General features: G+C 40.8%; 3 protein-coding genes across 3 annotated transcripts in view; 1 reads left to right on the top strand and 2 right to left on the bottom strand.

Annotated features, from left to right (window-relative positions):
- LOC109468388 (pre-mRNA-splicing factor 38B-like) overlaps positions 1-1,100 on the bottom strand; it is a 4,170-nt gene extending 3,070 nt beyond the window's left edge. The window contains exons 1-2 of the mRNA XM_019766638.1: positions 758-1,100; positions 87-707 (exon numbers count right to left, since the gene is read on the bottom strand). Coding sequence (XP_019622197.1) covers positions 87-707; positions 758-1,100 — 964 coding nt within the window. The remainder of the gene's footprint in view (positions 1-86; positions 708-757) is intronic.
- Positions 1-4,865, top strand: part of LOC109468387 — an 11,187-nt gene extending 6,322 nt beyond the window's left edge. The window contains exons 2-7 of the mRNA XM_019766636.1: positions 2,078-2,201; positions 2,579-2,657; positions 2,976-3,048; positions 3,396-3,484; positions 4,025-4,137; positions 4,749-4,865. Of these exons, the coding sequence (XP_019622195.1) occupies positions 2,097-2,201; positions 2,579-2,657; positions 2,976-3,048; positions 3,396-3,484; positions 4,025-4,137; positions 4,749-4,865 (576 nt within the window). The 5' untranslated portion in view covers positions 2,078-2,096. The remainder of the gene's footprint in view (positions 1-2,077; positions 2,202-2,578; positions 2,658-2,975; positions 3,049-3,395; positions 3,485-4,024; positions 4,138-4,748) is intronic.
- Positions 4,866-6,270: 1,405 nt separating this feature from the next.
- On the bottom strand, positions 6,271-10,383 carry LOC109468957 (RNA-binding protein 3-like). Its single transcript, XM_019767332.1, has 7 exons — positions 10,312-10,383; positions 9,788-9,833; positions 9,452-9,492; positions 9,056-9,137; positions 8,361-8,448; positions 8,014-8,043; positions 6,271-7,742 (listed from the first exon to the last, which is right to left on the bottom strand). Exons 2-7 carry the CDS (start codon positions 9,811-9,813, stop codon positions 7,719-7,721), a joined length of 291 nt encoding a protein of 96 aa, XP_019622891.1. The 5' UTR covers positions 9,814-9,833; positions 10,312-10,383; the 3' UTR covers positions 6,271-7,718.
- Positions 10,384-11,339: the final 956 nt, after the last annotated feature.

Genomic DNA, 11,339 nt, shown 5'->3' with positions numbered 1-11,339 from the left:
AGGGAAATGAGCCCTTTCTTGTGGCCATTCTATCTTAACACGAGCGGAGCTAGCATCATTTATGGTACGAGTGCGTCCTGTCTTACCTTTCTTTTGACGCCTGTCTCTTGAACGCGACTGGGACGACGAACTGTCCGAACTGGACCGATTCTTGCGACTCCTTTCTCCCCGTTTACGCGATGAAGCAGCTCTCGACCTTCCTCTGTTGTCGCTCCGTTTTCTGTGTCGCGTTTCTCTGTTGTCGCTCCGCTTTCTGTGCCGCTTTTCTCTGCTGTCGCTCCGTTTTCTGTGCCGCTTTTCTCTGCTGTCGCTCCGCTTTCTGTGCCGCTTTTCTCTACTGTCGCTCCGCTTTCTGTGCCGCTTGCCTCTGCTGTTGCTCCGCTTTCTATGCCGCTTGTCTCTGCTGTTGCTCCGCTTCCTGTGCCGTCTACGTTGCCTAGAACGCCGCGAACGAGTCGAGCGTGCTCTGTGCGGCCGATCTTCCTCACTGCTAGCGCTACTGTTACTGCCACATGACGATGTGGAGCTGGAGCGGTGGTTTCCTCGTTTCTCAGCAATCTTGCCCCTTGCACGAGACGTTGGCTCCAGTAAACCCTCCAGCACTTGGTCTACTTCTCTCACCAACTTCTTCGACGCCCGTAGATCCCTCACAGTATACTGCTCCGAGTCCGATTCTTTCTTTGATGCTTTGATGTCGCCGGCGACTCCTGACCGCTCGTGAACGCAGACTTCAGGCGTGGAACTTCTGGTGGCTCACTGTAAGCCCTCGCGTGTCGAGCCTGGTTCCCGTCCACCCGTCTCGGAGACAGGTCTGCTGTCTTGACCGGCAAAGAACGGGGCCGGGGCGTCAGGACGTCTTCTGACTCATCCGATGTGCTCTCGGACCATACCCGCCGCGCAATCTCGTCCACCTTGCTCTCCTTCCTCAGATGTCGAACCGTGTCCTTCAGGCGGGAAAAGTACACGTCCGAGTCTGACGCTCCCTTCCCTCTTTCGTACTGGCATTTCCCTGGACCGCACGGGCCCGGATGTCCCTTCACAGGCAGACGACATACCGAACACCTCCTAGATTGACGATGGCGCCGAGGTTCCTTCTCCATACCGATGACTCGAAATTCAAGCGGAGCGGACCGAAAACATGAACCGTCTCCCCCAAAAACAGAACAAACTGAGAAAGTTCGAAGGTCACGGGGGGAGCGGTCACGTGGTTTGTGGGCCGAACGAAATCTTTTAGTTGTATCTAATTACGAAAAATTTTCATGCGGACAATTTTTCCCAAATTAACTCCCTTTGCTTCAGCTGCAGTACTCAGTTCCCGTACTTCAGGGCGTTGAGTATGCGGCCAACGCTAAAAATCGATCCCTTGTGTAACCAGACATGTCTGTAGCCCGTTATAGTAAGGTGACATTGAGGTGAAGTGCACTGCGCTAAATATAACCCACACTAACCGGCGGGCTTTGATATATTGAGACCACTTGTGTCCTGAAGCGGGGAACCGTGTTTAGGTCACACGAAACTTTGAAGGTTACAAAGAAAATCTGTCTTTTTTCTACGGGTATTTACATACAGTTTAACATGTGTCCGGGTTCTAATACGGCTCAGTCAGAGCATGTTTTTGTTAGTGCGTTTTTTTTTGTACGAATGATGGATTTGTTTACTCTTCGTCTTAGGGAAAGCACATTGTTAAAAAGACGTACGAAATGTAAAATCTCGCGCAAAATACTCCATCTCTGAGTACGTATTGATGTCTGAAAGCTAATGATATATGAACTTGAAAGGTAACATTTGCAAAGCAACTGCATAATGTTTAACTTCGCATAGGTCTGCTCTGTTAATTCTTACCCAAACACATTCATATATATGATCAGACAGGAGTCTAAATCCCTTCTGCTAAGAAATTGCAACATGACGTAACCCAACACTAGTTACCATGGTAACAGACACAACTTTGGTTCAGGTCATTGAGGTCACTGTTTGGAGGAGAAGAAGAAGAAACTGAGCAAAAACAATGTTTTCCTTCGGTAAACATAACAAAGCACATTTAATTTACACCTCATATTCACGGTATATTCAGCAGAACCGTAGGTACGAGCGCCATGGCACAGACGGCTTCTGTCTGCTTATGCGTCATGATGGTTACCATGGTGATGATCTTGATGACGTCAGACGGACGAAATGCGGATGCGGTTTCCATTGTAAAGGTGTGTTATTTGCGAAACGTGTGTTTAAATGGGCACAGCCACTACTAGCTGTCACTTGAATTTGTTTTGTACATGAATATCTCAGTGCTCAGGAATTTTAAGTCCATGTGCTTGTTTTAGCGCTATAGCTATTCCATGTGTCATAATAAGATTGCATGTAGGTCTGTGATTGGGATTGCTCTGCTTTGTTTTCTATGACTAAGTTGTAAAGTAGACTACTAGTATTTTGTAAAGTGTACGATATCGATATTTGTGGCGAACAGTGTATTCGCATTTAGTCCACAGCCCATGACTAAAGCGCCACCTTGAGTTCAGATGACGTACTGCATCGTAACTGTCTACCAATGTGTGTTAATCATCATCACTTTTTGATACAGAAAAATGACGTCAGTCCCAAAGAGGGAAGAACTGCAGCCCTTCCAGCCGCCTTCAAACAGAAAAAGGAACTCAGAAAACGTATGTCAGCTTTCTGCTACTTCATTTTCCTGGCATAGTAAATCACTAACAATTGTGATATCACTAACATTAAATCACTAACAATTGACATTTATGCTGATTTCACTGCTGGTCTCATATATGGCAACGTTAGTTAAGTCTATGAAATATTTTTTTTTTTCAATGTTCATCATGAAAGACAAAACATCTTAACATCTACTTGGACAAGCCATTGGTAACATTAAAGATGACTATTGACATTAAGAAGTTTTCTCCTATTTTGCTGAAAGATATTGTATAACTGTAACTCTGACAGACGAAATTTTGTGTCCTACATAGATTGGCAGCCCTTTGATCAGGCGATATCCAATGCTATAGATGAAACTGCAGAAGGAAAGACGTATGTTGGGAGGTGAGTTTATGAGTAAAGACGCAAGGGGGCGCTATATGGAAACCTAGCTAGTACTAGTAGATATAGTCTAGTAGTTTCTCCTGGCTTATTTTCTTACAAAAGGTGTTGTAACAGCAAGCTGGGACTGGATCACATAGCAGTATGGGTAAGGGGGTGAGGCCTGCCATTTCTGATTGCATAGTTCTGCTGATTCCATTCTGCAATATACCTCACTGGATATTCTAGATATTAATTCCTGTAAAACACCTGGTAGCCTATTTATGCAAGCTTTTAAAGTGAAAGCAATTCATCATACACAAAATTTAAGTCACAAGAATTCACAAGAATTCAATGACTGTGAATTGCAGGCACCTGATGCAGATATGTACAAAGACAGAATGTGGACAGAAACACAAGAAAATCCATGCAGTACGGAGAGCTGTGCAGAGGATGCTAGGTCAGTCAAGTGTTTAGCTGATGCAATATTGCAATTCATCTCAGGCCAAGTTGATTTGATTGTATGGATGACATCTATGCGCGCATGAATTTTCGCACATTTCCAAGAAAAAAAGTTTTGGACCATACCGTATAAAGCAGCCGAGCAAAATGAGGAAATAGATGCTTTAAATTGGCGGCATATGATAGCAAAAAAAAGTTGTGGATACCTGAAATGCCTGACCGGTTTCTAAATCCATTTTATTACCTGGATGCCCTGGATTACCTTGATCAATTCATTAAGAAATAAGTTCAGTAAAGTCATGAAAGTTCATCTGTATTGGTTGTTACATTGGTTGTTTAAAGGTAAAGGTAAATGCTCTCACAGCTTTCAACCAGTTACTCTGGTCTTCCTCAGTAGACTGACCCAGTAAGACTTGGCATGGGGCTTCTCTGAAGTGTGATGTTGAGATCTCTAGGTGAGAACATGTCTCTTTTGTGTTGGAAGTAACTTGGAACAAAATGTTTTGCCCTGAAAACAGTAAATTCTATGTTGTGACAGGTATCAAAGCAGGCCAGACGACGTCAGATGGGCTCATCACGTTATGGGGAGAAACCTGTGGAGAGCCGTGTGACAACACTCCTCCTGATGTCATCATGGACGGGATACACTATGTGAGTAAACAAGTTGGGAAGGGGGGTAAGATAGGGTAGGCTAGTATCATTCTAACTACTGCAGGCCTACAGAATGCTCTGCATGCCACTCATCTCAATTTAACCCTTTACAGCATTGATTATTTTGGGAATTGAGTACCGGTATGTTGGGAGCAGAACCATTGTAGAATGTACTTTGAACTTTTGGATGTTCAAACACTGCTTATTCCATTCTTCACACTTTCTAAAGTTTCAAAAAAATGAAAATCAGTCTGTTTCAAGTACATACAGAGGGTGGCTGTGTACTTGTCTCTGTCCATGGTACTGAAGATATATCTTGAAAGCTGTGCAACTGGGATCAAACTTCAAAAAGCTTGTTTAGAGATCTTGCATATATTCTAGGCCAATATCTAAATGCCAATATCCTTAAAATTTGTTCAGAACTCTGATAACCCAAAGTTTAGATTTTGTTTTGAATAGAATAGTCAATTGTTTCTCTTGATGTATGTTGTATACACTGTAAGTTGCAATTAGCCTTCGGGCATGGATTTGCAAAATAAACTTCTATTGCCTGTGATAACCATAATATCAAATTGGAGGTGCCTTGCAAGATACCTTTTTGTTCTTCCCAGGAGATTCGCCGCCCCAAGGATGTGGAGAGGATTATCCAGGATGTGCGGATGGGGCGTGACCCGGTGGCGCGCCCGCGGTGGATCGTCAGCCACAGCTCGCTGTCTGACGCTTTGTAGAAAACTCACGTAATGTCAACCATGTTGAGACATCTCATCAAAGGCCATAACAATTTGATTTGTTGCTTCATGGCTTTATAGGGGCCTGCATGCCCTTTTCCGTAAAGCATTATCAGCCGTTTTAATTCTACGTAGAACTCTAATTCAACGTAGAGCGTAATTAGCGCGTTTTGTGTAGAGCGTAATGCTGTTTTGATTCTATGTAATGCGTTGTAACTACCCAGAATATATCGTGAAACGTAATGAGGAGCAAATTCAGCGTAATACGTAGCCGGCTTTCCAAATTTAGCGTAAAGTGTTCTCAGGAACCCCCATGCAGGCCCCTTTAAAATGTACAGTCATACCTGTACAAGTGACCACCTCTACATGAGGACCATCTGGTCAATCTGACCACGTTTTGGTGGTCCCTTAGACAGTTTTTCCTATGAAAACAAGCAATAAGAGTCCTTAAACACAGACCAGATTTCACTTCTTTTACCCTCACCAGTTTTGAATGTACGCATAATGCTGAAATAGAAAATGTTAGGCATAAAAACAGGGTCTGAGGAGATTTATGTCTGTACCTTTGTTCACAGTTTTATTGAGTGAAGACAGGCTTATGTTTTTGTCCTAGCCCTGCATTTATGATGCTATATTGCATGCTTCATTTAAGATTCAATGAAATGAATTGTTATGGCCTTCAGCCCTCCTAGTGATTGTCATTGTTGTATTACATAGTAACATATCAAATCACTCTAAAGTAATAAGTGTAATATATTATGGTAAAGTATGTAAATTATTGTATAGAAATATCGAATTACACCACAGAAGTATCAAATCATAATGTAGAAACCTATCGATTTACAGCATTGATGAAACATTATCTTATACCAAGGGGAAGATTCTATCAAATAGAAACTGCTCGCTTATCCTTAGTAACAGAAACAGATTAAGTTACTGCTGTATTATCATATATTGACTTCTGGAAAATTACTGTACGTTGTTTGAAGTTTGTGGAGACTTGATTTATCAGTAGAACAGAAAATGTGTTTGCAGTGTTTTAAGTTCGAAATTGAAACAGTACTGGTAGTACATTATTACTGGTAGATATTAAACCAGAGCACATTAGCGTTGTGACAAATGTAAATTTACGATAACATAGTTACCTAAACCTATGAAGAGCATCAAGGCACAAAATGGCCTTATGAAGGATTTAAGAATTGACATTATAGATTAAGTATTCATATTAGACATTATGAAATAATCAAAGCTGTCAGTGATGATTGTTTGCCATTGTGGGGGTACTTGTGCAGAAAAGAAAATCAAATCTTTGCAAAAAAGGTGTATCTCCATCCTACTAGCTGATGATTTAAGAAATATTAAATCTGACCATATTAGTACAGTAACTACATGTGGCAATCTGGAGTTGTGTTGTTCATCTCGTTTTATTCAGACATGACTTTGTACATCTTTAACAGCAAACCAGTTTACAAAATACAAGTAGCCAGGCAAAGTTAGGAAACTATAAACTCTCATCAGGTAATACGTTACACCTCACTCTCCAAGACTCTCAACATTACTACATCCAAGGATAGCAAAGGTAGATTTTATATCAAGAAAGTTACTTTTACATAATTAATGGCACATAAATTGTCTGCCTTGATCTCATGATGGAATGCAACTTAGGGAATGTCCACACATTTGGTCCTCAGTCCCAAGATTGTGTCAATCAAGTTGATTTCTTTACCCATAATTAAATCATAACTGGTGACCAATGAGCATTCGGCATTTGTCACCTCTAAAATCTCATTTAAAGGTATCAGCTTTTTCAATTTAACACAAGCATACCAATGAACTTTGCCAATACACTTAAGTGCAAAAATGAAAATCTATGATTTGTCTTAATATTTAAGTGTAGTACTTCACTGGAAGAATTTGCATGATTGCACACTAAAAAATGAAAGATATCACATTGCCATATAAGCTAAGAAAGCCTGGTATTCAAAGTGCTGAGAACTTGCTCACAATATAAACTGGAACACACTGATGGCATCTTACATTGAGCATTCAGTTTCTCTTAAACTTGTCAAATATAATTGCTACATGCAACAATTACTTCCAGAAAAACCTTCCTTCATCACATTTACCATACTTCCATCATGATGATGAGAATCTTAAAAAAAAACTGAATTCTTGGTGTCAAAATGACACCTAACCAGCTCACTGATAATACATAACAAAATGGAAAAACAATTTTTTTAAATACTTCAGTCTTTAAAGTGATATGGAGATTCAATCTCTTATGATTATTTTGTAGATTGTTGCGAGAGAAATAATTTTCTTTTCTGAAATAAAAAAATATCTAAAAAAATATTAACTTAAACTTTCAATCTTGGCTACTCAATCGTAATAAAAGAAACGAAAAATGCTCAATCCTAAAATGTAAAGAAGGGAAATGTCTCCCAGATGTACCTTAGTTACATGGATAAAACTGAAAGAGAATCAACGTTTTTATCATTTTTGTCAGCATTTTCTGACATGAAGAGAAAAGAACAAGCTGCTCTTTTGCTTACAGTGCCTTTCTTTTAAAAGCAGCCATAGTTACGTGAACTGATCTTTACAGTCATTGAGAGTTAGAACATCATGTTTTTTCAACAGTAACAAAAGAGAACGAACTGTTACAAGACTCCAATGGGTTATAGTTGGAGGAACGGGAACCTGAAGACCGGATACCGGCGTTGTTTGTTCCACTGGTTTGGAAGACGTGTTCCCTACGCTGTGATATCAAAGAACGGAGGTATCCAGGCCAATGGTTGACCACCTGTGTGGTGTTACCTAGCAACAGTGCCACGCCCCTCTATCTGCTTCTTCCCCTCAGCGGCGGCCGCCAAAGCCGTACTGTAAACAAGAAATCAGAGATTTCAGACCTGGAAAATATCGGGGGGTCCCTCACGCAACCCTCAGATTCCTGAATTCTGACAGTTTGCTTATCAATCTTACCTCACCCGTGTGCTATCAACCTCTCTTTCCAGACAGACACATGAACCCAACATTTAGCCCAAACAATTAATTCTGAAGTGTACGTAAATCTATACAGCACAGTACAGTTTAAGCCTTAGTACAGGTAAGCTACAGGTTACAACATCGAAAGCATAAAACAGGCCATTACCTCACGCTTGTTGGCATAGTCCACACGTATCTGTTGACAGTAAAAAAAAGCATGAAACATTACAATAAAATACTAGTATGTGATTATGTGTTTGTTAATGTAACTCTACACAATCATAGTTAGCTGTTTTACAAGTAACAGCTAACTCTTTCACACACATGCATAGTTAAGAGGCATAAGAACTCTGGTCCCCAAGTTTATCATTGCACTGTAATGTCGAACAAATAAATGTACAATAAATTGTTCACTGGTAAGCTGGTTTGATAGGTTACATGTAACTCTTCCACACACACATAAGCTTTGAAGTATTTATCGTACACTAAGTATATATTTGTTGAGAAACGTACCGTGCGACCATCCAGTTCCTGCTCGTGCATGGCAGAGCGAGCGGCAGCGGCCGCATCCGGGCTGTCAAACGTGATGAAGCCAAAACCCCTGGTGGAAAATACATGCAGTACTTAACTTTGTATTCTGATACATCGTTAATTTTTTTACTAGAACACAAATATCAAGTATTGTGATATCTCATTATGTAAGATTTTCAATATTTTCTATAAGCCTACCTGGGTTCATAATCACTTGGGGAGTAAAAGATCAACGTCGTTGCGCTGCAAAAACATGTTGGAAGCTGCCGAAGATACCCGAACGAAAACCAAGGTTTGTTTACATTTTTAGGAGCCTCCTAAAAATACAGCAGGCCTGATGCAACTTATTATCGCGCTGTGCTGAGTCATCAGAAAAGCAAAATAGCGACACTATGTTGAAACTTATTGTAAATGTTGAAATGTTGAAAGTTATTGTAAATTGTAATATCACTTTAAGCTATAAAAACCATGGAAATCTTTCGTGACACAACACGTGCATACAAAATGAAGTCATGTACAACTATACTCGATAAATCAACATGTTGAGTTAAATGTATCTTTCAAAGTTTCATACTTCAGAACCTGGCTCAACATTCTTTGATGTATACAGTATGAGTCCTACAATGTACCAGATGCAAAATGTAGTAAATGTTCCAACTGAGGGACCTGTAACATACCGAGATCTCCCTGTCTCGCGATCAGTGATGATCTTGCATTCTGAGATCGACCCAAACTGGCTGAAGGTCTCACCCAAAGAGGCTGAGGGAAACGGAATGAGAAAAAGGATCAAAATCCTATCATGCAAAATCAAATTCTTATATAAAAAAACTATGTTAGTTATATTCTACAAGGCTTAATAAAAAGGTGCATGATTGGGAAACTTCTCAAAGAAAGTTTAATGAAATATGAAAGATTAACAGACTGTCAACTTAAGTTTTATAAGGTCTGTAATGTTAACATGTAAAACATGCTCTACCTAATGCTTGGCAAACATAAAATGATCAAAGTACACCTATGTACATTAATGATTAATACAATCATTAATATTATAAGTAGAAAAGTGGAAGTCTCACATTCAGTGGTGCTGAAGTTCAGCCCACCAACAAACAGCTTACTGCAAAGAAATGAAAAATATTACCACATGACAAGAAATCTCTCAACAGTTTTAGAGCCTATACAATGACTGCTCAGACTTATGTTAATGACTAACCTAATATTCAAGGTCAGTGTTGTAACCTTGTAATTTAAAACATTTTGGTCGATCTGTACATATCTGATTCATTATTACTGTAGGGTTAAAAGAAGTGGCATTATTCTTCTCATCTCTATAGGTTTGCTGCAAGAGTTTAAAACATATATAATTACAGTTAACATTATTATAAAACATTTTGGTACTTATAATAACTTACCCAGGCTCACGACCTCCCATACTCATGATGACAGTGGATTGCTGATCTGTAAATTATGCACAAGAAAAATAATCAGGACAAAAACACTCAGTTTGGTCAAACATATACGCAATGAACTTGCAGTTGCATTGAATTTCTCGAGCTCATTTGCATATTTTCCCGCCAAAATCAGACGCAATGCCTGACCTCATTTGCATACAATGGAGGCATAATGCACGGCGTCCTGTCTAAACTACTCATACACTAGACTTAATAGCACACATTTTATACTAGGCTGCATTACACACACTGCAGATGTTATGGCAATGCTATTTGACGAATTCTGTTGCATACTGACAGACCACGCGCCCCCCTCCCCACCAAAAACGGCTAGCACGTACACCCATAATTTTTACGACTAATTTCCGTTCTATTTATGGACGATAATCCACCGTGAATGAGTCACTATGCATCTTTATCAGCCTAAGATACGTTCTGTGGACGGATTTTCGGTAGATGGCGGTAAATTAGCGACAAAAACGTACTCACAGAGTCAGAACTCTCCGTGGAAAATGGCAAACAGCGAACAGTCGACCAGCAAGATACCTCAACGAAGTGACGTCATCATCCGGAGGTTAACCACTCAAAAGGCTGCATTTCGTCACGTGACGTCTGCCGCAAGTAGTAGCAGTTGCACACCGCAGTTTCTTCAGCTTGAAGGGGGATTCTGCATCAGAAAAACATGGAATTTCACGTTTTAGACTCGATTAACTTCATTTGTTTTTGCTGAGGAATAAACTGTGGAGTGCTGGCTACGTGCTGGTTTCTTACAACTCTTCTTAATGACACAGATTTTCGTGATTTTGCTACAAAGATCCTATTCATGCGTGCACTGCAGTGCCTGTCCTTGGTGCTGAAATGGCCATCCACATGCACTTGTACATAGTCATGGTGTCTGTACTTGGTACTGAAAAGTCTTCGCACCGCTGTGTCGGTCATTGGGGTACCCTGGGTGTCAGATTGCTGCCAGGGCTAGCCTCTACCAGGCTTCGGGAGGTGGCTGGAAAGATTAGAAATTGACTAAATAGATTAATAACTTGCCGGGGGTCCGCTAGAAAAGTACAGTTTTCAGCACCCCGGTGCAACTCCCCCGGCATGTTATCTATCTATTTGGTCAATTTCTACTCTTTCCAGCCGCCTTGCAAAGCCTGGTAGAGGCTATACCAGGGCCAGTACACAGGCTAACTCCTCAGTTGCAGGGTCAACTTATCGGGGCTATGGAGCTGACGGGGCTACGGAATCTAACTGGGGGCTGGCCTGTGTACTAGCCCTTAAATCGAGAAGAGTCTGACATCCAGGCTACGCCCCATGGCGTCGGCATATCATGTTTGCGCCTCTCAATAGTTGTTACTATCCAAGCAGAGGTTTGGGCTTTTGCTTATTTTTGGCGTGTTTTTAGCCTTTTTTTAATCGGGTTTTCTTGGACTTGTTTTTTTTGAGGGGGGGGGTTATGCCAGCCTGTCAGTGCCCATTGGTAGACAATTCTGTAGTAATTCTGGTGAGTCTTTTGGAA

This window comes from Branchiostoma belcheri, unplaced genomic scaffold (assembly GCF_001625305.1).
Source record: "Branchiostoma belcheri isolate BF01 breed outbred unplaced genomic scaffold, Haploidv18h27 scaffold2, whole genome shotgun sequence".
In the NCBI taxonomy this organism is placed as follows: Eukaryota; Metazoa; Chordata; class Leptocardii; order Amphioxiformes; family Branchiostomatidae; genus Branchiostoma; species Branchiostoma belcheri.
Note: the sequence above shows the minus strand (reverse complement) of the source record. Positions and strands in the feature narration are given on the sequence as shown.

Excerpts from the sequence above, each read along its gene's own strand:
- LOC109468957 (XM_019767332.1), bottom strand. The coding sequence starts at position 9,813 with ATGAGTATGGGAGGTCGTGAGCCTGG. Across the intron at positions 9,138-9,451 it reads GAACTTCAGCACCACTGAAT|CCTCTTTGGGTGAGACCTTC; the intron begins GTGAGACTTCCA and ends CGTTTCCCTCAG. Across the intron at positions 7,743-8,013 it reads ACTATGCCAACAAGCGTGAG|TACGGCTTTGGCGGCCGCCG; the intron begins GTAATGGCCTGT and ends TCTTGTTTACAG.